The sequence below is a fragment of the Rhinolophus hipposideros genome (assembly GCF_964194185.1).
Source record: "Rhinolophus hipposideros genome assembly, chromosome: X".
Taxonomy (NCBI): domain Eukaryota; kingdom Metazoa; phylum Chordata; class Mammalia; order Chiroptera; family Rhinolophidae; genus Rhinolophus; species Rhinolophus hipposideros.
In genome coordinates, this window is record NC_138046.1 from 47,233,227 (window position 1) to 47,260,809 (window position 27,583).

The 27,583-nt window shown below is 38.6% G+C and overlaps 2 protein-coding genes across 3 annotated transcripts in view; one reads left to right on the forward strand and one right to left on the reverse strand.

The window, feature by feature from the left end:
- AMMECR1 (AMMECR nuclear protein 1) overlaps positions 1-27,583 on the forward strand; it is a 168,109-nt gene that overhangs the window by 111,038 nt on the left and 29,488 nt on the right. The window contains exons 4-6 of one of the 2 annotated variants that reach the window (XM_081043675.1): positions 12,573-12,663; positions 14,074-14,170; positions 16,515-18,781. The exons of the other annotated variant lie outside the window; for it this stretch is intronic. Coding sequence (XP_080899801.1) covers positions 12,573-12,663; positions 14,074-14,170; positions 16,515-16,629 — 303 coding nt within the window. The 3' untranslated portion in view covers positions 16,630-18,781. Of the gene's footprint in view, positions 1-12,572; positions 12,664-14,073; positions 14,171-16,514; positions 18,782-27,583 lie in introns of those variants that run through there. 2 annotated transcript variants of the gene reach the window in all.
- Positions 23,916-27,583, reverse strand: part of TMEM164 (transmembrane protein 164) — a 223,952-nt gene continuing 220,284 nt past the window's right edge. The window contains exon 8 of the mRNA XM_081043677.1: positions 23,916-24,879. The gene's annotated coding sequence lies outside the window, so the exon portion shown is untranslated. The remainder of the gene's footprint in view (positions 24,880-27,583) is intronic.

Sequence of the window (27,583 nt, forward strand, 5' to 3'; positions counted from 1 at the left end):
TTATTGTGGGAATGACGTTATAAGGGTTATCCTGAATAATTCTGAAAAAAAGCATTGCTACTTTAAACATAGAATGCTAAAGTAGGATTAAAGGCATTTTTTAAAAAATACATGTTATGGGCTGGCCTGGTGGCTCAGGCGGTTGGAGCTCCGTGCTCCTAACTCCAAAGGCTGCCGGTTCGATTCCCACATGGGCCAGTGGGCTCTCAAACCACAAGGTTGCCGGTTCAACTCCTCGAGTCCCCAAGGGATGGTGGGCTGCGCCCCCTGCAACTAGCAATGGCAACTGGCCCTGGAGCTGAGCTGTGCCCTCCACAACTAAGATTGAAAGGACAACAACTTGACTTGGAAAAAAAAAAGTCCTGGAAGTACACACTGTTCCCCAATAAAGTCCTGTTCCCCTTCCCCATTAAAATCCTAAAAAAAAAAAGTACATGTTAGTACAATTTCCACTCCTAGGTATATACCCAAAATAAATGAAAACATATGTTGAAACAAAAACTTCTATACAAACGTTCATAGCAGCAGTATATTCACAACAGCCAAAACGTAGAAACAACCCAAATATCTATCAACAGATGAAGGGATAAACAATATATGGTGTATCCATGTAATTGAATGTTATTCAGCTGAAAAAAACATACTGACACACGCTACAACATGTATGAACCTTGAAAACATGCTAAGTGAAGGAAGCCAGACACAAAAGTCCACATAACTGTACAATTCTATTTATACGAAATATCCAGAATGGGAAAATCTATAGAGATTGACAGCATATTAGTGGTTGCCAGGGATGGAAGGAGGAGGTGAATAGGAAGTGACTGCCTAATGGGTACAGGGTTTCCATGTGGGGTGATGTAAAAGTCATGGAACTGGATAGTGGTGATGCTTATACAGCATTGTGAATGTACTTGATGCCACTGAATTATACAGTTTAAAATGGTTAAAATGGCAGACTTTATGCTACATGTATTTTACCACAGTAAAAAAGACACATAGACACATAGACATAAACCTATTTTTCATAATAGTATAGGAATTCTAATTTATTGAAGAAGAAAACTTTTAAAATTCAAAAAATATAAAGAAAGAACTGTAAGCTATTCGTAATTGCACCATTCTGAGATAATCACTGTTAGCATTTTGGAATATCTCTTTCAATTATTTTCCTGTGTCTTTTTATCAATAAATCTGCATATTTGTTTATGTAACTGAGATTATATTGATTATACAGTCACTATTAAAAAGAGGATTATGGGGAAGTCTTTATTTATGGTTTATCTTTGTATATAAGTTAACTATTTATATTGCAAATCTCCTTTATGAGGAGTCTGCCTACATTATGTAAGTATACATTTCACTTTGAGAAATTTCACACTGTCAAATAGCTACAACTTTTCTTCCAAGAATGACATATCCTATATTCACCATAAGTATCTAATTTTAACCTGAAATACAAAGTGCTATAATATGTTTATGCCAGGGGGGGAAACAGGAGATGATTACAGAATTTTAATAGGGAATTTTGAAGTCAAAGATCAGTAATGAGTATGTTTTATATAAGCAGAAGGCTCTAACCTGGGGCTTCTCTGGTGGAAGTGCAGTTTGAGAGTTGACCCCCCACTGGTGAAGCAGTGTTACTGCAGTAGAATTCCTCATTAAAGGATGAAAATGCCCAAATCGAAGCAGAGAGAGGGCAACGTCTAAAAGTCCCAAAGCATAGAAGTAGGTAACTTCAATAACAAGACAGACAGCCTTGTAATCATGAGGTTGAGGGACGTGACCGACCGTAATAGCCACCTAATTTTCAAATGATCAGCAAACAAGTCAGCTGTCACAGGGCCGGTTACCTTACTCTCTTCTTCATCCAACGTGTTTAACTCAGCCTATTTGGGAACTCTCTTTTGGTGACACATCTCTAATTTTATAATGGAATTTAGTAGGAAAGTAGGATTTGCATCAGACTTTGTTTAGAGGCTAGGATGCTTGTATTTGATACATGGTATGAGGAATTCCTGATCAGTTGTTTCCCAAGTGGATGTAATTAATTTCAAGTCAATGTGAATTAACAGAATGATCAGTAATGCTACCATATGTTATATTTCCTCAAAATAGTAATTATAACATTTAAAATGAGTATCTGTAGGTAGATTCTCAAGGAGCCTGGGTAGTCATTAAAACAGCAAAACCATTCACAAAAGGCTATAAGACAAAATGGAACAGTGGCCTCACCCTTCTGAGAATGGCTGATCTGAGAATGCCCATGTCATGATCTACTTAACTGCTGTGGTAGGTATGAGAAGGATAAAAAATGAATGAGCTAGGGGAAAAAATCATTAATTGATAAACACCTGTAAGACTAAAGTAGTTATTAAATGAGGAAAATTGCTCCCTGAAAGTTGCTTCAGGAGAAATCTGAAGTGATCTGCCTTGTGTTTGAATGCAAACATTTATACCATTGTTTTGTGTTTTTCCTTTGACAGCACTCTTTTAATTCTGAATGACAGGATGATTGACAGACATGGCGCTTTAGAAAGAAATAAAAGCTCATGCAGCATGTTGGAGTTCTCTAAAATTATATATATATATATATATATATATATATATATATATATATATATCCTAGCACTTGTATAGTTACCCTGGGAGCCATCTCTCCTAATTTTAAAGATCTGAAAGGATATAAAACTAATGACATTACAATAGCTGGAGTTTGATTTGAGGGGTGATAGTAGGTGTGTCATCTTGTAGCTGCTCATTTTCAGGATGATATAAATGAATAAGCTTTTTGTTTGTGGAAGAACTTGTATAGCAAGTATCCTACCAGTGATCTTGCGGGAGCTTGTGTAGCAATTTGCTGACAGAAGACAAAATATTTTCTAAACTCTAGTCAGGCAACTTATTTTGGTGTTTAGAGCCAAGAGCATTTTGAAGGCATGAAAAAGAAATGTTTTCTGTATTCTATAGTAGACCAATAGATCATATTTCAATCAATTAGTGACATTTTCACAAATCATAAGGCATTTGTGATATAGCTAGCTCCCTGAATCACTGATATCTCACCTGAATATACTGTTATCACTTGGGCAAAAGAACACTGTGGTCTTCAGCCACACTGTTCCTTTTTAGCACCCAACACTTTCATGGAATCAACCCGTGCTGGGTGGGGCTGGTCAGCATGATTCTTGTTTGGTGTCAAAACTATGTCCCTGATGCGTCCTATTTGGGAGACCACCTCAGGGATACTGTGGATACCTGATCATGGCATTGTACACCAGAAGCTAAACATTAATGAATGCCAACTATAATTTTATATATATAATGTGATGGCTCGGTGTGAGGTCGGAGGGATAGTGGATGGGGGGAGGGGGATTCACAGTGTGAGGGATATAAATGATGAACGTCTAAGTATTACCTTGTCTTGTACACCTGAAACAAATAAATTAAAAAAAAAAGTATGTCCCTGAACTTTAGATCTAGACTCTACACTCCTAGTCTCGCTCTGTCCCTAAAGGACCAAAGCATCTGTCATTGTACATGAACTTATTGGACTCCTGGTACTCGGCGAGCTGTACTTCACTTTAAGAGCAGTCTCAAACAAAGCACACCTCTTGAGCGATCACAGCTCCGTTTCTGACATACTCAGTTGCATTTAATAACAGTGCACTTTTGTAACAATCTTCATGAGAGTAAACAGATGAGATGAGTAAATCAGCTGTCACCATCTCTCATATATTTTAGAAGTACGTGTTCTCCTTTTCATCCTCCTTCTTTAAAGATTCACATTTTTTCTAGCTCCTCTCAATGTACCACTGAAAACAGTACCATTGAAAACAGTCTCAATGTACCATTCATACACAGATGGTTAGCATGACTCACTAAGTTACCAAGTGAAATGACTTCTAATTGTATATGTTCTGTCTACCCCCCTTGTTTATTTTTCCCCAACTGTGATATACACCATGTTTTGCTTCTCTTCTAACTTGATTCCCACCTTAAACATATACAGGCTTTATATATCTAGGAAAATGCCTTTCAGTATTTTTTTAGGAACCTTGAGATTTTTATATAAGATGTCACTATCTTTATGATAATTTAGTCTTTGTCCTGATGCTGTACTCTTAATGTTTTTCAAGTGCTGTGGAACATTGTGAAAGGAATGCTTCATGCTTCCTGGCCATCTAGAAAGAATTTGCTGTGAATCAACAAGTCAATGTATCAGAAGCCTAGTGAGGAAGCAAGCTGAACAAAGTAAAGTAACTTCTAGAAGGTGATTTAATGCATAAAAATTTCCATTAGCTACTGGTACTCTTAGTGAAATGGGCTGTGTCATCTATTCTTAGGACTCCTCCAGTTCCTTCCTGCTTTCTCTCAGTGTGTTGTTTTATAGGGGGACGTTTTCCTGCTTCCCCCCAATCCACAAACTCTTCCATCCCTTTCCTTAGTAGTTCCATTATAGTCTATTCTTTCCAATACAGTTTGCGTGTGTGCGTGTGTGTGCATGTATGTTCCCCAGCACTTAATGAAAAAGAGTTCTGTGTTTTTGGGAATGGGGAGATTGGATTTCTCTTCCTGACTGCTACTACCCAGCTCGGTGACCTTTCTGGATCTCTGTTTCCTCACTGGGAAGCTGGAAAAGTTGGACTAGATAATACCTAAGTTTTTCGGATGCTGTCGAGTGTGATGCTGTGACTCCTTTTTTAAAATGTCTTCTCTTTTATTTTACTTCCAGAGAATGAATCACCACTAACCATTCTGAAAAGTCATAAAAAGGTCCTCACTTTTAAATTGGCCGTTGCTAACTTAAATGTAGGCAACAAAAGTAAAAAAAGAAAAATAGTCCAGTTTTTGACATTGTACATTCTAGATTTCTTTGTCACTAGTTCCCTTTAGGAGAATTCTTAGAAATTTTAGAAAAATATTGTAAACCATAAGTGCCTCTATTTTATATGGTACTGTATCATCACCCTTCTTTAAGGCAACATTATATGTGTAAATCTAAATTAAGCAAATATATTAGGGAGTGATTATTCACTTTACAAATAGATATTTTGCTTGTCAGAAGGACATACTATAGGGTTTCTTTATTGTCTTCCTCATGCCTTTAAAATTAATTCATTTACATAAATTCAACTCACATGTAACTTTTTTTAAGGAACAAATCTCTTTTGTAGACTGAATAAAACCATATTGAGTCAGATATTCAATGTACAGTTCTAACTTGTATAAGATTTTTCTTAGTTTTTTATCAGGCAAACATTATTTTATATTAGTTATGTTTGCTAAGAGCTTTCTCCCCCACCCCAGCCTTTGAAAAGCAAATTAATTCACATCTCTAGATTTTAAGAAAAATTTATAACTTTAGTTTTCTGTCTGTAAATTCATGCCCTTCCTCATTATTGTTTTTTGTTGTTTTTTTTGTGTGTATGCGTGTGGGGTTTTTTGGTGTTTTTTTTTATGGCAGGAATGCATTTTTCTACTTTTGATAAAAAGCAGACTTTGTTATTTAAAGGTCACCTGTGTTACCTGAACTTTCCTTGGAAATCTTCATATGTTCAGTGTTTAAGAAATGCTCATTATAATTAATCATTACAGAGAATTGGTTTTTTCCCCTTAATTGAACACTGAGCTGTCACTTGTTCTCTGCAAAACCTTAGAGTAAGAACAGTTTCTTTCATTTCAAATGATATAAACATGTTTGGTTTCATAGCTTTTCAAAGCACCTCTTCATTAGCCATGCTTTATTTAAAATCTTAACTAATTCTTTAAGAGTTCATGGGGTGATTATTAGCTAGGTCAGGTATTTTAGAGCTATGTGACTGTTATTATTAAAGTAAGTGTTAACGAATCGTTCGGCGGCCTTTCAAAAGTAAATTGGCAAGCCTGAGTTTCTGACAGACAGATGTCTGAGTCCCTTATATGAATCAGACTTGGCATGAACTGGTCCTGTGGTAAGTTCTGCAAAAGCCAAGAATTGGTCCATGGAGACTGAACTAATTTCCAACCTGAAGGTGACTAATTTGCAGGATTTTAGAGAAGAGCAACAAATATTTATTTTGGTCAAGAAGAGCTTTGTTGTTTTGTTTTTTGATTTTTGTTTTTTCCAAAGAAAAAATCTTTGGAATTGGAGATGCATAATCCCCAAACTGAATTAACAACAGGAACAAAATTAACAACAGGAAAAAAATCTTAGCTGAGGTAGATGATGAAACGGTTTTAATAGAATATATTAAAAAGATTACTTGTGCCCAAATGATGGCTTCATGATCAATTATCCTTTTTAATTCATTGTCTAGTATTTCTTCTGCTTCTACACATCTCACTTAAGGGAGATTCAAGGACAGCTACAGGAACTGGTCAGATAATAGATTAAAAACAGCCGAGGAATTATATACAGTCCTTCATGGCATCTCAGTTGGTTCAGGAGATACCATTTTTTAAGTCACTAAAGTAAGAGTTGTCTCTAGGTGGTATTAGGACTCCAGGTCATCTTTATTTTCTCCTTTATACTCTTCTGAGGGGATCTTTTTGGTAATATGAATGTACTGTTCTTATAAACAAAAACTTATCCGTGTTTACAATTGTTAAGAGTTACAAAAGTAAAAATTACTGAGTTTAAAAAAATCGTAGCAAGTTTTTAAAATTTATTATTTGGCCAGAGTCTGAAGTGTTCACTGTTAACAATTGTTAATTGTTAATTAGATGGGCACCTTCAAAACTTCAGACTTACTTATGAAATTGGTAGCTGGGTTAAAGTGATGCAAAATCACAATTCTAAGGACTTGATGGGCAGATCTGGCCAATATGTAGTCTACGTTATAATTTGGTTGTATCAGGAATGGGGGAAGTGATTCATTAGGATCTGTACAAATTGTCATCAGCCTTTATGATTAACTTCTTAATTTTTCTTGCCCAAATAAGAATTATTCAGAAGGATGAACCTGGAGTAGGCCCAAGTTTGGAGTATTTTCCTCCTTTATGTTGAATTTGCTTTCACTGGGAAAAGAGTCAGTCTCCAGAAGGCCAAGCCGGGGTGGGGCAGAAGGTACTGTGGGACTATGAGTGAAAGAGTGCAGTGTGCTGGTGTGGGTTTTGTGATTTTAGAGAAATACCACATAGGGCTTTTTCCTCCTAAGAATATGAGAAACGTCAGACTTTGGGTCAGACCCATGGGCTGTGCAGTGCAGTGTTTGTTTCTGTCTGGTACCATGGGCTGTTTTGTGAGAGAGCATGTGTCTTCTGTGATTCTAGCCTCTAAACGTTAGGGGATGTGCCAAACATCCTGAGCTCCTCTCATGAGGAACAGAGTCCTTTCATTCAGCTGAATAGAACTGGCATATTGAGCATGGCAGGTCCATCTTATGTGAATGACCAGTGATTGGCTGCTTTGTTAATGGCAAAGCATATTTTGCCAAATGATATCATCAACAAAGACATCTCAAACAACTTTCAATTCTTTGACCTCCTGATATATATTTTTTTCTTGTTTTTCCCCTCTTCTTCCATCCCTGCCCCACTCCGGTTCAAGCCATTGTTTCTCAGTCTAGTTGTGTAGGACACAGCTCCCTGGCCCATGCTGGTATTAGGAGCCTTGCGCTTCCCCAGGCTGAGGCAGTCGGTCGGCGGTCGGCTGCTCACAACAGCTCTCACCGGCCGCCGGCTGCTTATAAACAGCATATGGTAGCTCACAGCAGCTCACAGCAGCCCAGCTCTTGTACACAATCCTAGCTGTAGAGGGCACAGCTTACTGGCCCATTTGGGAATTGAACCAGCAACGTTGGCATTAGGAGCATGGCGCTCCAACCACCTGAGCCACCAGGCAGGGCCCTGATATATTTTTTAAGTTTTATTCAAGATGAACTCACTGAAAATCAGTGGAGTGAGTTATGGCCAACCTGTTACAGGGAAACCCAACACTTGGTTCTGAAAATGGGGAAGAGTGGGACTAACTGTGGCATTTGCTAAGACAGGATGAACCTGAGGAAGTAAATTGATTTATTTTGGCCAGCATGTGATCAGGAGCAGATTTAGTTTTGAGGGTCTGGACTATGGGGGTAATTGTGGACCCAAATGGCCCTAGGCTTGCATGGAGCCTACTTGACTTGGCCAGAGCACATTTTATACTCATTGATGCTTTTAGCCAGATGACTTGTTCGTGTTGTTTCAGCATATCCAGATTACTGGCTTGCTTATTAGGCTCCCAAGTAAAACTGAGACCCTTTTGTAGTGCTGCTAGTGAATGATAGGACTAACACGTGCCTTATAGACAGACTAGGGTATATTAAACTTTGTCTAACGCAATTGTGAGGAGTATAATATGGACCAGGTATTATAATGGGGTGGGAGCAGAGCAGGTGTTTTGTTTTTGGGTGCTTTTTTCAATGCTCCTATGTCAAGAGTCAGTGCATTAGAGGATAACAGTTTTAAATGAAGCCGCATTTCTCACAAGGGACGGGATAACAAAGCTAAATGAAATCTGCAGACAGTCTAGAAGCTTCATTTTAGCCATTATTTATAATCTCTCCTACCAAACCTTTTATTATGTAGCAAAATCGATTAATTTGCATGGATCTCTTCGCTCTGTGCCCACATGCTCTCTGACACAGGAGTGACCAAACAGCAAAATGGACAAGAGAGGAAAGAGGATGGAGCCAAGGCCAGGTGGAATTGGAGATGCATAATCCCCAAACTGAACAATCAAGATATATTAGGTTGGTACAAAAGTTATTGCATTTTTTGAAATTATTTTTAACCTTTCAAACCACAATTACTTTTGTACCAACGTAATATTTTCGAGTCCTAACATTAATCTTGATACTTAATCATTCTGGGCAATGTTAAAAACAAAAGATTGTATAATAGCATTAATAAAAATCACTTGCTATGGAATGATTCCAAATAAATTTGGCTTTCTCTTTAGCATGAAATAGGAATCTGTTGAACTGCTCTTAATGTTCCCTCAGCACACACAGATACAGCTCTGTTTAATTCCATATCCTCTTATCTATAAGTCCTACATTTAATTTACTACCATTCGAGTTGATTTATAGCTTTGCTTAGCAAAAGTACAGTCTTGATTAAAAGGAGATTATCACAGCTGATGGACCTTGAAAGCATTTTTTTCTCAGACTTTCTAATAATTTTGAAAATGACCTGCAGACTCCCATAAGGCTAGCTTTGCTAGTCTCCAGTTTTGGCCGACCTGGCTGTACTTTAAGCAGTGGTATTAGGGGTATGTTTGGTGACATAGTTTTCCCATAGGCTACTTCCTTATCCATCCTTAGAAATGGAAATTTACTGCAGTAGAGTTTAGAGCAAGGGGAATCCCAAGTCCCTAGTTAGCTGATCTCTTATCTAGCTGATAATTGCAACTACAGCCTTTGTCTCTTGGGATGCTGCTGGGCTGAAGCATCCTCCAATCTATCTAAAGGAGGATTCAGTTATTATACATGAGGGTTATATTTTGGAGTTGCATCTGTGACAGATGCCTCCCTCAAAAAATACGGAATTAGTTTTGGTGTTCATTTCAAGTGGACATGACTTAATTTGCAAAGCCAGTGATTTCCATAGGTTGGCCAGATTCAATCTTTCTCTACAGCAAGCCATTTTCCACTCTCCTGTTTTGACTACGCAGTATGACTATTTGGTGGTGTCTGTGGTTCTGGGAGTAAAGAAAATGCTGTTGCTCAACAGGTGACAAAAAGCTATTATGCTTTGATTCTATTTAGAGCATTATTACCATTCTCCTGATTCCACTAGTTGACAAAATGAGTTACTCTGGTTTGGGCTGTATATCTTTGTGCAATATATTTTTCACCTATGAAGTAAGTTATTTCTCACAAATTCACTTTAAAATCACCGTACCTGGGGCGGCCGGATGGCTCAGTTGGTTAGAGCTTGAGCTCTGAACAATAGGGCTGCCAGTTCGATTCCCACATGGGATGGTGGGCTGTGCCCCCCTGCAACTAAAGATTGAAAATGGCAACTGGACTTGGGGCTGAGCTGTGCCCTCTACAACTAGACTGAAGGACAACGACTTGGAGCTGATGGGCCCTGGAGAAACACACTGTCCCCCAATATTCCCCAACAAAGTTTATTAAATAAATAAATCACCATACTTACAGTTCAATGTACAGGGGCTTTTGATTGTTCAAAATCATAGGAACAGAAAAGAATTTAAAATTGTAAATGTGGTACTAATTCAAAATGAGAATTTTGATATATTTTTTCATATCAAAATTTGATGGTAAGGCCTTCTCAAAACACAAGAGTCAATCAGTTTTATTTGTGAAATAATTTTTATTTGGGTCAACATGTCCGTTCAGTTGGGTCTTATTGAGATATTATTCACATACCATACAATTGGTCTTAACCTCTTTTAATTGTTAAATTACTAGGCTTTAAAATCTCTGAAATTTTTGTTGAGGAGCACAGAATGTACTCCTATGAAGAAAGAATTTATGTTTCCAAACCACTTCCAGTTTGCCTAAATCACTTTTTTTTTCAATACATAGCTACAGTTTGTCAGAGCTTAACTGATTATTAGAGGTTATCTAGTTAATCCAGAATAAAAGTCACCCAGGTAGTTGTTCCTTTTTCAAACCATACTTGCTGAAGCATGAAGCCTCCTGAAATTCTGATTGTTTACAGCCCCCATCCTCACCTATACCAGTTAAACACCATTGATTTAGTCTAACACGCTTATCCCAGAGATAAGGAAACATTCTTCCTCTCATTGTTTTGAGTAGAAGCTTTAATAAGCACCAAAATTCTTTTTCAATTTTAACATTACGGATTTTGATAAGCTGAGTTGAAGATGCAAAATTCACTTCAGTGAATGATGGAGGCATAAATTATTTGTGCTGTATATCTTTAAAAACAAATTATGAAGCATATGATATTGTAAAAGGAAAAAAAAAATCTCAGTCACTGATCAGAAAGTTAGCATACAGAAACTGCTACAAATTTGTCATTGTCTCAGTACTGTGCCAGGCACTGGGGAGATTAGTAGATGTCCTTTATCCTGGAAATCCCTGATAGCTAAGCACTCATATTTCTTCTTAGCTGTCCACAGCAATTTCCCACAGGGCATGGGAAGCCTGATTATGTTAGCTTTTAAACAGCTATCCTGATTGCATTTTCAGCAAGAGGAGATTCATAAGAATGCTGATATTAAATAGATGAAGAAATAGCCACAGAGATAGGCTTTAATAAAAAAAAACATAAACTGCTCAGAATATCTGACAGACTTTAATGGATGGATGGATGGATGAAGACTTGGGGAAAGAATGAAGTGAAAGTTTTTTCCAGAGGACTTTATATTCCCTTGAAAACTTCAGCCTACGGGCAGAAGAAACAAACAAACAAAAAAAAACCTTTTTATGGACCCCTTTTCCTCTTCTAGACCTTCACATCCATGCAGATGGAAAGAGTAAAGGTCTATGACTTCTCTCATCTGCTGAAAAGAAGCCCCCTTTCTGGGTAAAAAGGTTTACCTGGCCTGACATCTTCCCTCCAGTACCTGGGACAACCATACACTCCACTTGGAAGCCACTGGTCTAAAGCAACCATAGATTTGGAAGAACAGAATGGAGTTGTTATGCTTTTGAAATTTCATTTTTATTATCCATGTTTACAAAGAAGTTAAAAACTTTTCATGATCTCTGGCTCTATACTGTGTGTAAGATAGGAGGGGGAAAGGACAGATTCTTTTTGATTGAATACTAATCAAAGACAAAGTACACTACTTTTTAGAAACATTAGCAAGAAATTGCCTACTTTTACTTAGAAGACTATCTTTTTTAGAGCATCACCAAAACTTTGAATGTTTCACACTAAGTTACAATGGTCTCTGGGTTAGTATATAAAACATGTTTAAAATGCTCTGCCCCAAAGGGATTTGGAATCTTTATTCCTCTGAAGTGTAACAGTAGTGTGTGGGCAATGATGCAGCTAGACAGTCAGGCTTTGCCATTGGTGCCCTTTAAGCTATGATACATTGTTTTAGAAATCCTATCTGTAATTAGTGATGATGTTGTATCTAGTTGTTTGTTTGGTTGTTTCAGTTTTATCTGTGTTTGCTTATGTACATATAATTCAAGGTTTTAAAGAGACTTAGGCAGTTTGGGAAGGAAGTAAGCAGCTCCAGAAGTTTCGGAACTTAATCTGAATTGGTGCTTGCACCTGAAAACAGGGTAGTTGCTGTTTCTTGAAAGTTGGTTCCCTTGGTCTAGTTCCTTACTGTCATGAGCCACAATTTGGGAGTGGGCACAAGATTCTTGCTATCATCAGTCTTATTCCACACACAGCCCCAGAATGGTTGTCCCAGTCCCAAACAGAATAGAAAAGCCCAGCACCTGTTGGCCACATGCAAATCAGTGTTTTCAGTCTCCATGGCCATCATAACGGCCTTCAAACCCAAAGTCAGTGCTTTGCAAAGAGAAAACTGATATGCCCTTCCAAAACCAAGGGGAAAGGAAGAGTTGCATTCTCTTGAATGTTAAATTATAATTTTTTCTTACTGTTTCTATGAAGAAGACTGTACTAATAAAACTGCCCATTTCTTTCAGGTGGGTGTACATGGCATTAGAATAGAATTCATCAATGAAAAAGGATCAAAACGCACCGCCACCTACCTACCGGAGGTTGCAAAGGAGCAAGGTCATTGTTGTACTTTATTTCATACGATCTGGTGACGAATTTAAACAAATATATAAATTGAAATGCAATATCTGACCTTGCAATTACGTCTGATAATTGGTCGATGTCGAATTATAAGAAATGACTCTTCCATCCCTGCCACTGCGATGTCTGTATGAAATTGGTGAATCACTCACACAGAAGTTAAATCTGTGCACTAAAGTTTGACAGCAGAAACACAAAAGTACACTTTCAAATAAGCAAATATTTGTAAAAGTTGGGTTTTATTTTAGGCAATAGTTTGCTATGAATTTGAATAGCCAGTTTCCCATATTCCATTGGGCTATAGCCTTGCGTAGTATAAACAAGCCTTTGGTTTGACAGTCAGCCACACATTTCATTGTCAGTATCAAAAATTTCATTCTTGGGTGGTTGCCATTACTCATTTTCCTACTACTATGATTATTGGTATCCCATTAAGGTTAGGGGCATTGAGAAATATGAAGTAGTGTTTTATATACTTGGTCTGCACTTCCTAATCAACAAACGTTTTTCTGCTTTGCAGATAAGCCACAAACCTTTATGAACCACTACTGTAACTCAAAATAACTTCTCACTCTGTAGTATCTTGTCCTTTCCAGCCACTACTAAATTTTTTCATTGAAGTGAATATTTCTTCTTTACTTTGCTAGAGCATTTCTTCTCATCGGAAAACATTTGTAATTTGGTTTTCCCAGGTTTAACTCATAAAAATGTGAAATGCATAATGGCAAAATTTAATATCATTAAACCCCCAAATGAGAGTTAGTCTTTAAGGCAGCTAGCTGAAGATTTGTTTGGGTTGCTTATAGAAAATGTCTTAATCCTGCAGTTCCATTGATTTTGTAAAGCGTATAGAAGAGACAGAGGGCCTCAGGTATTAGTATACCATCCCAAGTCAGAACCAATAAAAACGCCCTTGAACACTGCACATAAATACTTGATTGACTACAGAAGATACCATTAGGAACAGCAATTACCATGAGTTAGTATGAGAGTCCTAAGTACTACTGAGTTGGCACAATGACATATAGGCTCTTCCCTCCCTTTTTAAAGATGTCACTGTTAGAGGAGAATACAATGTTTGTGGTTTGTTACTGAAAAGTGACTGAGCAGTTATAGCCAGCCCCTTCAGCTTCTTACCTTCAAATTTTGCTGAGGTAAGAAGCCATTGTTATTAACCATCATGGATAGCTAGAATATTAGGGGTGTGGTGGTGAACCTGCTTCTGTGCAGGATGAAATCTTAGCTCTCCTGTGTGATTTTTAGGACCAGAGGAGTTGATGGCATTTGGTGACAGTGATAGCTGACCTCTACAAAGTCATTTTATACTTAACCAAAGGTGCTTGTTACATGTACTTGACTATATTTTATCTGGTCTACTCTCCACAGGATGGGACCATATTCAGACTATAGACTCCTTACTGAGGAAAGGAGGATACAAAGCTCCGATTACTAATGAATTCAGGAAAACCATAAAACTGACCAGGTACTGAAGGCACTTTCTATAAGCCAGCCAGTACATTTTGATGTATATGCTTATAATCCTTTGATTATTTTGGTCTCTCTAACTATACTTGCTTCTCTTTTCTGAAACAGAGTGGAAATGAATGGCAGGGCCATACTGAGGGTGGATACAATGGAACTCTGCTTGGCAGTAAAGCCTGTATGATATATGAGCCCATCCTTCCCATCTTTAGCTCTGTGTGATTACTCTGGCTTTATATGAGCAAACCCTCTGGGCCTTTAGACTACATTATTGAAGAACGTTATCTGAATTAGCTATTGGCTAGCTTTTGGCATTACTTAGCAGAATCCCAGGATTCTGAAAAGCAGTCCTCAAATTTGAATTTAACCTTAGTATTTTGGCAGTGATAAAAGTCTCCCATGAAAACTTGCTGAAAAACACAATTGAGCTAGACTCACAAATGCTAAATAAACTTCTGCATGGGGATAATAGGGATACTTATTTAAAATGGAAAATTTCGAACATTTTAGGAAAATGTGTTGTAGTTTCCATTTATTTTAATTCCATAAAACCACACTGAATGCCTATAGCGTAAAAAAGTCTAAAAATGGACTCTTCTCAGCTCTAAGGAGTTACGAATTTGAAAATGCCTCCACCTCTGTTCTCCCTGGGTTCATGGACTCAGAGAATGGAAGGGCATGTACAGAAATGATTATTAATATGAGGCAGACTGTGATGGATGATGTGAAATCATAAAGTTGGAGAAGAGGGATTTCAGGGAAGGGTGGGGATAACAAAATTTCGAAGAGGACGTAGATTGAAGGCTGAGCTTGAAAAATAGATAGAATTTGACAGGTGGAGAGTGGGGAAGGAAAGAGATTAACTAGAAGAACTTTGTGAGTCAACACATGTAGGTGGCAAAGTTCTGAGCGAGTACTGAGGAATGTTCAATAGTCCGATTTGGCTGTTCTTTCAGTGTACACAGAGAAGGTGGTCATTAGAGGAAAATATGGCGAAGAAGGTAGGTTGGGTCAGATATGAGGGTCTTGAGTTCCAGACTAAGAAATTGAGACCTGATTCTATAGACAGTTGGTAGCTATTGAAAGGTTTTAAACAAATGGTTTTGGGTAGGTGTAAGTCTGGAATTGGAAACAGGAAAATTAGTTAGAAAACATTGCTATTATCTGAGACTATCTGGCAGCAATCCAAAGAGGGTGAAATGGGAGCCTTAACAAGGGATGGGAAGAAAGGAGGGAACAGATAAGAAAATATTGTGGAAGAAAGGAAAGGACCAAGTCATCATTCAGAAGTAGAGAAGAAAAGTCAAGGCTTTCATCTAGATAAAAGGGACCAAGGTGATCCCTTCAGCCGAGGAAGGGACCACAGGAGGGCAGGCATGTTTATGCATTGATTCTAGATTCGAAGTGCTTCCTGGGATATCTGTAGAGAAATGTCCAGATCACTGAAAATGTGTATGTGTAGAGCTCCTGGACAGACATGGTGATTTGGGATTGTCTGTAAAGAGGACATAGTTGAAGCTATTAGGGTAGGGTTCACTAAGTGGTGACAGAGCACAGGGTCAAAAGAACTGAAGGTAGAAAAAATCCTCCAAGGCAGGAGTAGGATGAAAAGTCAGAGAGCAGGCTGGGAGGCAGGGAGAGAACCCAGGGAGTGTGGAGTTGTGGAATCCATGGCACAAGAGAGCTTCAAGAAGGGAGTGGTGAGCAGTACCATAAGGAGATGTCAAGCAGGAGGGGTAGGCTTCGGGAAAAGCAGTGTCCACGGAAGAGTGGCAGCAGCAACCAAGATGCCCTGAGTAGTGTGAGGTGAGAAAATATATATTACTCTTGAGAAGTGTGGCAATGAAAAAGCTAGAGATGGGAAAAAAGAGGGTTTGGGACACCAGGATTAAAGAAAGGTTTTTGTTGTTACTGTTTCTACTCAATGGCAAGACCTGAGTGGATGTGCAGACAGAGGGAAAGGAATGGTAAAAGGAGTGATAGCAGAACCCAGAAGAAAAAGTAGTCAAGTGAATAAGATGCGTACATGATGGTAATAGGTTGGTTTCACTCTGTTCCTTCCTGTTACATAGCGAACTGGGGCGGAGGGGGCAATAAATTTCTAGAAGAATTTGAACAAGGAGTAGTAGAGTGGAAAGAGCACTGGACTCAGACTCTGGGTTCTAATCTAGGTTCTGATCTCAGCTTGGCTACTTATTAGCTGTGTGACATCGAGCAAGTCACTGCTCCTCTCTGGGCCTGTTTCCTGATCTATAAAATTATCTCTAAGGTCCCTCCTAGCTCTAACACTGGCCTGTCACCTATTTGTTGATGTTAACTTTGTCTCTTCCCTGCCTTTCTTTCAGGTACCGTAGTGAAAAGATGACCCTGAGCTATGCTGAATACCTTGCTCATCGCCAGCATCATCATTTCCAAAATGGCATTGGGCATCCCCTTCCGCCATACAACCATTATTCCTGACACTGAGCCGCACAGCCAGTCACTGGGCCTCTCTGCAGACCTCTTCCCAGGAGACCCTGCCCCTTCTTGGTCTAGCTATCTCTTTTACTGTACCATTTTATGATGATAGTTTCCGTTGCCATGGTGAAGCTTCGATATCGTCAATTAAGATCATCATGGTAACGGGTAGGAAAACGAAATTTGTTAAGAAGATCCCGTTTTATTATTTTAGATCATTGATTTTTTTTTGCAGCATATATACCTTTGGGGGGTTTTCTTTCCTTACAATATTATATAGAATTTTGCTTTGCTATCTTAATCAGGTTTCTATCTTTCTGTCCATGTTGCCTTACTTTCCTGTCTTCTTTCTTCTCTTCCTTCTGTTGACTGTGGATGGAAGAAATTGTGCAGTTTTTAAGGATTTTATTTAGGTTTTTCTTTAGTTTTCCTCAGTGAGATACACAATGTTTCATAGCTAAGTTTGGGAGGAATTCATTTGAAATTCAGGTATTTGTGTATTACTCTGGAATTTGTCTAGAATTAATTTTGCTACAAGAGCTTAGTATGTGGGTCTTCACTCCTTAAGTATATGTTTTTCCCATGGTCAAAATATATGAACTTTAGTTCTAATATATAACATTTGAAGGTCCGTAATCGGGCTTGTCACAGAGAGTGAGAAATCATTTGTGCCTATTGTGCTGGTTATCATAAGAGAGACTGCCTCATCACTTTGTAGAACCAACTTATAAACTAAAACACTGTTTTAAGAAAGTACAAGCTACCTTTCAAATATGCTATAGAACTCATTTTGAAAAGCAGAGAATATCAGGAAGAGAGCAGATACAGAATTTAGTGCCTTTGAGAATAATATAATTAAGTGAATTAAGAGAGGTTAGAAAAAAGGCAATTTAGAGAAATATTCTTATAAAATTTTGTTTCTGTATGTGAAACAACAGATTAGACAAATTCCTTACTCTTAAGTATTTTTTTAAGCTGAGAAACTATTTTGAGCAAATAACCAAAAGAGACATTTGTCTATTATATATTAATTTAAATTTGTTAGCTTTAGGTTTCAATAAGTCATAATTGGCCAGAGACAATTTTAGGTACTATTTGCAGACATGGTCAAGATTAATATAATGAAACAAAAGTTCACATATGCCATGATTTCAGATTATGTTTGTCATGGGGACAATACTGGAGTTTTAGAAATACTATAAAATAGCTTGAATCTCTTTCTGCACTACATACTTTTGATACAAACACATTTACTACGTTGATGTTATGTTATACCTGTAGAAATGGAGTTGGCATTTAGATATGAAATAAGTTGTTGGAGCTGAGCTCATTTGCACGGCTGGTCTTTCCCATGATGCATACAGAGAGAACTTCCTAATTTCAATAGGAGGTCCATATGTATATCACCAGGAAAAATGACAGAAGATTCTGGAGAAAGATTTACCTTCATTTCATGGTAGTGTGTGTGTGTGTGTGTGTGTGTGTGTGTGTGTGTGTGTGTGTGTGTGTGTGGTGTGGTGTGTATATGTGTGGTGTGTATATGTACATATACATATACACACCACACATACATATATACATATATATAATTTTTTCAAACAGGAAACCAATATATTGAGTGATGAATATAAGTATGGTGCAGAACATATATTGTTTAAAGTAGATGTCACTGAATAACAAAATGGCATAGCTTATACATATAGTTGCTGTGACAAGTGACAGACTGCTAGTTCAGAATTCAAAAAAGCCCTTTTCTAGTTTGTGAGATAATTGGCTGAATTCCTTCTGCTTGCCATTGTGGCAAAGCAAACTGTTTTAGTTTTTAAAGAGAGTTCTTAGAAGTTTGTTGGTATTCCTTCCTCCACAGCATCCCTTGTTGAAATAACCATTTTCAGTTGTGATGCCTTAACTAAGAAGCCAATTGTTAGCCTGAAATGTAATCTCGCTAGCCAGTCCCATTGAACCTAGAGATTAGTCAGCGAAAGCTAGCTAGCTAGCTGTTGGCTTTTACAAAGGGATTTTGAGTCCTTTAATTTCTATTTGGGAGCATTTTGGAGCAGATTAGTCTTTCGATATAAAAAACAAGTGGCTACCTGATGGAAACTTTTGCCCTTATAGGGAAACTGAGCACAAGCTGAATGATATTGTCTGCTGCAAAAAAAAAAAAAAAAAAAAAAGTAAATAAACTAAAGAGACAAAACAGACCAATGTTGATCCATCTTATCCAACATCTCATCAGTTCAACAGGCTCCTTGTCCTGGGTGAGCTCATGGTTAGAAGTCTTTTTAAAGAAAAGATCTATTACATATATATGTGTGTGTGTGTATACATATATACTTACACATACATACATACATACATACATACATATGTGTATGTATTTAACGGTGCTAATCAATCTTGAGCAGGTCACGTGACTGGTCATGCGGACTCTAAAATCATATCAGATTTTTAAAATTTCTTGATATATGCAGATGTTATACAGGTTTTCTTACCAGTGTGATAATGTTATACTGAAGAAATAACCATCCTGCAGGCTACAGAGGACGAGGTCAGCAATTATTTCCCACCATGGCTTGGGGGAAAAGGATAGTTTTGTCTCCTTTTTTATTCAAATTAATGCACAGTGCATTGTTGTCTCTAAATAGCTGTTGACTAAAAGACTTTGTAGTATAAAAGGTGTTATACAAACTGTAATGGTGTGCTTCAAACAAACAAATGCTAGACCCTTTCACCTTTGTCGTATATTACAAAGCTGTTAAATATGTGGTTTGAATTAACTTTAAACATGTTGATGTAGCATGTGTTTTTAACTCCAACAGAGATTCTAATTGCACAGGTTGTGGTCTAGCCAGTTGTGGTTTATTTGTTCAGAAACGCAAATGTGAATTGCACTCATCATCACCAGAATATTGTATAAGTTCCGTGATCTTTAAATAGCTCAGAAGTAATACTTGAACTTCATTTCAGTAGCACAAAGTTTACATAGCCCCCTTTTAAATGTTAATTAGTTCCATTTATGTTTTCCATTTTCAAATGCAACTGGGTATTTTTCCTCTTGGAAAAGACTACGTATTTTACTTTAGTATGTAGCAAAAGCCTTCCATTTCTGGAAGGTTTTTCTTGTTCTTAAAGTCAGCCAGGTACCAGATTCTAAAAGAACAACTGTCCCTCTCCTCCCTCATTAAGTGGCCTTCTGACTGCACGAGACTGTGCTACTACTACCCTCTCCAGTCTCCCCTACCAAGGAGAGGTCGGTGTAATTGATGAAGTGCAAGGCTTGCTCTTTTTCCCCCATCCCACGTAAAGCAGTTAGGAGATTTTCAGTCCAGTACATACAGTCCCAACGCCCAGCACACTGGACGCTTGTATACTGGCCTTTTTTCATGTCTTCAAATGTGCAGGAAATTAGAAACTCATCTGGAATCGGTTCCATCTCTTAACGTGTGTTAGATCAAACCAAAGAAGCCCCCAGCCATGCCCAAATGCTGCTCCAAAAGCCTGCTTTCCAGTCCTTACAAAAACCTTGCAGGATTAAATGTGTTAACTTTTTTATTTTTGTACAGTTTCTAAGTGATTTTTGCTAGTGATGTTAAATTGAATTAAGTTTATTTGAGGGGTATGAGCACCTCCTCCATTTACATAAACTTGTGACTTTCCTTTTATTTTTTAAAAGCAGAAACCTGTTTTGTGCCTCTCGATTTAAGGGTTTCTGATGACATTATTCTTAAGACCAGCATTGATCCTTTATATACAAAGATATGTTTTCCTTGTTTTTTATTACTGTTTCAGAAGAAAATAAACCTTTTATTTTGCTCTGGACCCAGTACTGCGCTGGCACATAGACGCACTGAGAAAACACTTTTGTAACCACCTCTGACTGTTTTTGTACATCAAAGTTGATTACTTTTGAAATATTTGGATCTAGTTTCTTATTTTAGTGTTTTATATGTTCCCCGAAATCACTCTGAATCGGTCACCAGCATAATGAGTTCTTGATGATGCCATGGTGAGACTTGTAATGAGCAAAAGCTACCTGGAGTAGCTTTTCTTTTCCTTCTTTCTTAGGAACCTGTTTTTTGATTACAGTAAGACATCACAGATTACCTGAAACCCCTTCAAGTATAACTAGATCCTCCTTCCTTCCACATTTAATTGCTTAATAGTTTGAGGAAACTATTGGAAATGGGCATTTTATATGACATATATGGCTTTAAAATATTACAAATGAGCAAAAAGAAACATGAGAAGATTTATGTGGGCCTGTAAGGTATGGCTGTGGAAAGATATTGTAGTAGTTTTGACACTATTGTTATTACCTTTGAAATCATTTACCCAATAAAATGGTAAAACTGAGTTACCATTTGTTGTTTCTTTCTTTAACCTGCCTAATCATAGGATGTTGGTCCCATGTATGTTTCTTACTAAAACACAGTTGAAGACTTTGAAATAATGAATCTAGGAACTGGCCTTGATTTCTTTCCAAACTAGCACTTGGAAAGCCCAAGCGACATGTAGCTGCTCCCTGCCATGTGATTGGCCTATGTCATCCGTCTGCCTAGCCCTGAACTCTGGCCTGGTGATACAGTCTAGACTTTACTGGACAATCTGCCCTGGTCACTGATCTGAGACAAGCATCAACTTGAATTCCAGGGGCAGCTCAGCTATGCTTACGCCCGCTCCAAGTTTCTTCCAAATCAGTGTGTTACTGGGTATTTTCCCTTTGTGAACTGGTTCAGGGCAGTAGAGGTACCATCCAGTAAAACCATCTGATGAGGTGGGAAGCCTTTCTTTCTTGTTGTTGTTGTTGATTTTTTTGATTTTTAAAAAATTTATTGGGGTGACAATTGTTAGTGAAATTACATAGATTTCAGGTGTACAATTCTGTATTGTATCAACTATAAATCCCATTGTGTGTTCACCACCCAGAATCAGTTCTCCTTCCAGCACCATATATTTGATCCCCCTTACCCTCATCTCCCTCCCCCCACCCCTCTTACCCTCTGGTAACCACTAAACTATTGTCTGTGTCTATGAGTTTTTGTTTCTCATTTGTTTGTCTTGTTCTTTTGTTGTTTTCGGTTTATATACCACATATCAGTGAAATCATAGAGTTCTCTGCTTTTTCTGTCTGACTTATTTCGCTTAGCATTATACTCTCAAGATCCATCCATGTTGTCACAAATGTTCCTATATCATCTTTTCTTACTGCCGAGTAGTATTCCATTGTCTCTGTATACCACAACTTCTTTATCCATTCATCTCTCGAAGGACATTTTGGTTGTTTCCATGTCTTGGCCACCGTAAACAAAGCTGCAATGAACATTGGAGTACAAGTGTCTTTATGGATAAATGTTTTCAAATTTTTTGGGTAGATACCCAGGAGAGGGATTGCTGGGTCATCTGCTAATTCTATTCGTAATTTTGGGAAGCCTTTCTTTTGCCATCAGGCCATTGCCATTTTCTCAGTACAGGACAGAATCTGAAAATGCCCAAGATGTGGCCATTTGGCACTTGTACACACTCATGCACACACTAGTTGTACCACACTACCCATTACGTTTCCAGTTCCTGAGTGAGATGAGATGAATTCTATTCCCCACTTGGGTTTGGGGAAAATGTCTACGTATTGGACAGGGCAACTGGTGCCGCTGACTTTCCAGGGCCAATGCAGAGTCTGCATCAAGAAAGGAATCTCTTGCTGTGCCACCTCTATCAGCTGTTGCATTATCTCTTTATGGAAAGGCTACCAAGGACATTGTTGAAATACCTCAGCATTTTCTATTGAAATACCCCGGCTTTTTCTAAATCCTATGCTGTCTCAGTTTCATCATGCATATTTCAGGATTAATTGCTAGTGAGTATGTGCAGGACAATTTTCTGTTACATTGTCCCAAAGCCCAGTTACCCATGTGAATCTGATGACACATGCTTATGTCAATCACAATGACTAAAAACAGCCATCTTGGATGCTAGAGCACAATGGTAGTTTGAGCGATGCTCCCTTAAGGCAGCCATCTGCTCAAGGTTTACCAGTTCCACATTCACATTTAATGGTACATAGGGTTTTTGTTTTAATGATTTAGATATCATTAATAGGTTCAGGTAGAGTGAAGTAATTTAATGAGCCCACAGCATTCATTTTTGTAGCATTGGTGGTTAACTCAATGGTCTGGACAGATTTCAACTTCAGTAATCACACTCGACCTACCTAAATTCTTCCCCGAGTTTCAGCATTTCCTCTTTAGATTTCATGCCCCACTGGGCACATTTGAAATACTTCACTGCTTCGAGGGTAAGCACGGCTGTGTGGGAGGAGGTAGTTTCTCTCTGATGATGGAAAATACTATAATAGCCAAGGGGTCCTAGCAGCATGAGCTGGGGAGTTAGTCTCCTGTGAGGAAATCACACCTAGATTTAGAGATGCCAGTCAGGAGAGTCAGTGAATGACTGCCTGTTCAGAGAATGGCTTCTCCAACGTTGTGCAGCTCTGATTGCGTGAGCTGATACAAGTGTGCGTTGGTGCTAAGCTCTGATGACTTCCCATTGTTTGCCCAGGCTTTTCACTTGCAGGAGGACTAGTTCAGTGGGCGGACACAACTGAGGCAGGCCTCAGGCATACTGCTTTGGCTCCTACTTTTAAAAAACCTTTCTTGATCTTGTAGCCCATGGTACCATCTCCTGTTCCAAACCCCAAGCTTATTGAAAGCAATCTATCAAGAGCTGGAGGAAACTGCCTTAGGTCCTAAGCCCTGTTCTGAAGCTAGTCAATCTCCTCGTCCCAAAAACTTGATAATGACTGTGTTTAAAAGGGACTCTTAATATATTATGTTCAGAGTGTATTGACTGTGTATCTCGAATTGTGTAAATGGAGTGACCCAGAGGGCTGATGGAGGGCGTGCACTTTATATAAACAAACACTGACCTGCATTTGCTGATTTTCATCATGACAGATGATCACATTACTTTAACAGAGTGTAGATATAGGATGTGCTAAGTCTGAGGCACACAGCTAGGTGGTGACTGCATTACGTGCTTCTGTTCACCGCCTGCCCCAACACCCTTGATCTCACACTCCCATTCTAAAAGGACACAGCCCAGTCACAAGGGACTGGTAATTTGTTCAGCCTTTAGTCCCCCTCCATGGTGGAAGAAACTCTTCACTTTTTAATCAAAATATTAGGTGGCCCCTCAGGGTATTAAAATATGAGCTTAAGCACTGTATCTCGTTATAAGTACAAACACATACCAGTTACTTATAAAGTTAATGAGAATGACAAGGCTGTTTTGATGACTATAAAAATTTGTAATTGGAGTGATAGATAACAATTGCAGTTAAGCCTCCATTTATTCTGTTTTGGCTGTACAACACAAGAAGGTCCTGATTTGCACAAAGAAGTGGTACTATCTTGCTTGTATAGTTTTATGAAAGTGAGTGCTTTGTAAAATTCTGGTGCAGTCACAGCCTCCTGGGCCAGGCCTGCGAAGGCCTACAAGAAGCTCAGGCAGGAAAAGCATCACTGCCGAGGTTTGAACAGAAATGAGTCAACCTGCTGGCTCCTGCTAACCCACTGGTGGTCTTTGATTGCCATTCTGAATGTAACACATGAGGTGCTTTTGTTAGGTGGGTTTTTTTTTGTGGGGGATATTTTACTCGGTTTGTAAATATTCTACATTTAGACATACACACATTATTTGAATCAAATGTTTGTGGAAACTTGGATCGCTTCCAACAGAACGCCAGCTCCCACAGGACAATCTGAAAACCACTGCTAGAACCCCCACATGCCCAGTTATTTTAAGAGTCTTTGGCAAGCTGTCATTTCATCTCCTTTTCCATTTTTGCCTTTTCCTCCTAAATGTCAGGCTCAACGTGATCCATCAGTGTTTACTGAGTGCCTGTCCCCTGAGAGGCACGGCACTGTGCTTGGTTTCCGAATGAATCTAGTATAATTTTGTAAGACAAATTAACAGTCCACTCTGAGCCAAGAGTTGTGAGGGGCATACAATTTTGGTCTAGTTAGGAAGTCATTCAGACTGGAGCCCAGGTAACATTGGGCTAGTCTTACAGGGTTTCCCTAAAATGGCTTCTACTTCAGAGTGTCGTTAGAGCAGAGTTGTGGCCGCCCCTGTTGGGGCATTTCTTTGGCCTCCAACATGTCAGCAGCAGAAACCACTCCACACTGGGAATGGCCATGGTTTGTTGAGTGGAGATTGTTTCTAGTCCCACAATGTGGCTGTCTTGCTCCTTACCTAGAGGGAATGTGCAAGATGGTTAGGAGAGAAATTATGTGATTGCATAAGAAACATTTATGTAAATGCAGAATGGCATTTGGTGGCTGCCAGTTGTGTTTCTTACTGCGAAGCTGCCCTCTGAAGGGCATCAATCTCTTCCCATGACCAGGACAGAGAGAATAGCACAGATAGAGACTAGGCCCCTTGCTCTGAGAGACAGCCTTGAGGCCTGAGGAAAAGAAAGTTTATAGCATGCCTACTGCTTGAAAATTACTCCATACGGGGGGAAAAATTCCATTCATGGTTCAGGAGAAGAGAGAGCATAGGAAGGGTAACCTACCTAGAGAGGGAAATCAGAGTAACTTTCTGAATCACCTGCTACATAAAAAGGGCAGGAAGGCAGCATTAAAATTGGATAGTGTAAAACAGGAAACACAACTGGCACACAATACAATGTTTAAATCACATTTTAACTGACAGGAAGCTTCTAAGAGTTGTAGTCACTGCCGGAACACCAGGCGGGTTCACAACTATGAGTTGCTATAGTCACTTTTCACCCAAGCGGCGTTTGCACGTAGGCGGTGTTCTGGGTCGCGCCCACGTTACTGCGTGTGCTCACGTATGTACATGGCTCTGTGTGTATCAACCTAAGAGACGGGTCGGCCAGACAGCTGGATGGCGCAGTCATGTTCCCCACTGCCACATATCCGGGCAGAGCAGAAAGGGTGTCTTAGACTGGAAAGAGTGTGAAACCGCCATCTGGTTTGAAGGACAGTACTAGTGTGAGTAATGCAAACATTTCCCTACACTTTCTCTACTTCAAACATTCAAAAGAATTCCAGGAACTCTGCACGGAGACATTGCCACCACGCTGGAATAGGCCTCGGTAATGGCCCCTTTCCCAGAACTGTGGTCCAGGACAGTGGTGCGTGGCCATGGTGTCCTCTGTATATGAGGCCTTGCCCCTTGGTGATGTGGTTCTTGTTTATCTTGCCTAGTATATGTGGTCCATGGTACTCATGAATGACAGAATTGAAAATGGGAACACAGTGTTACTCTGGTAATTCAATCAGGATGAGATTGTTCCTGTGGGGTAGATGGGCCTAACTGGCCCCCATTTGGGTTTGTGCCCCTCTAGAAGAATCTGTGGCCTTAAAGAAGGTCAAATAGAACTTGTTAATAGTCAGGGCAGGCGGCACCCTTTGTACCAGGGAAGGGTTACATGTGAATCCTGCAATCAGGGTGCACAGGGCACTTAAAAGTTAAAAAGAAACTCCTTTCTTTTCACTTACTTTTTCCCCCCAACTTCTTTTATTGAGGTGAAATTCACATGACATACAATTAACCACTTTAAAGTGTACATCTCAGTGGCATTTGATGTATTCACAATGTTGTGCAGCCACTGGCTCTCTCTAGTTTGAAAACTTTTTCATCACTCCATAAAAACACCCCATCCCTATGAAGAGGTCACTCCCCATTTTGTCCTCATCCATCCCTTAAGTAACCTCTCTCTGTCTCTCCGAATTTGCTTAATCTGGATATATTATACAAATGGAGTCTTATGGTATGTGATCTTTTGTCACTGGCCACTTTTAATTAGCATAATGTTTTCAAGGTTCATCCAAGTTGTTGCATGTTTTAGTACTTCGTTCTTTTTTCTGGCTGAGTAATATTTCATTGTATGTGTATACCACAATTTGTTTATCCATTCCTCCATTGATGGACATTGATTGGGCTGTTTCAACTATTTGGCTCTTATGAATAATGCTGCTATGAACATATGTGTCTAAGTTTCTGTGTGGATATATGTTTTAATTTCTCTTAGGTATATATGTACACATGGAATTACTGGGTCATATGGTAATTCTATGTTTTACTTTTTAAGGAACCATAAAACTGTTTCCACAGTGGCTCTACCATTTCACATTCTTACCAGTAATGTATGAAGTTTCCAATTTCTCTGCATCCTCACCAATACTTGTTCTTAACTGTCTTTTTGACTATAGTCATCTTAGTGGGTATGAAACAGAATCTCATTGGGTCTTTGAATTGCATTTCCTTAATGACCAGTGATGTTGAATACCTTATGTGTTTATTGATCATTCAGAGAAATGTCTATTTGAGTCCTTTGCCTGGTTTTCAAATGGGTTGTTTGTCTTTTTGCTGTTGAGTTGTAAGAGTTTTTATATATTCAGGATATTAAAACCTCATCAGGTAAATGACTTGAAAATATTTTCTCCCATTCTGTAGTTTGTCTTTTTCACATCCTGGATAATGTTCTCTGATGGACAAAAATATTTAATTTATATGAAGTCCAATTTATCTAGTTTTCTTTTGTTGCTCATGTTTTTGGTGTCAAATCTAAGAATCCATTGCCAAGTCCTAGATCATGAAGATTTACCCCTGTTTTCTTCTAATAGTTTTAGCCCTTATATTTAGGTTGTTGATCTATTTTGAGTTAACTTTTATATGTGCTGTGAGGTTGGAATCCAACTTCACTTTTTTGGATGTGGTTATTCAGTTGTTCCAATATCATTTATTGAAAAAACTATCCTTTCCCCCACTGAATGATCTTGGTACCTTTGTTGACATTCAATTGACCATAGAGGTTTAGGTTTATTTCTGGACTCTGAATTCTATTTCATCGGTCCACATTTCTATTCCTTTGCCAGTACCACACTGTTTTGATTACTCTAGCTTTGTAGTTAAGTTTTGAAATTGG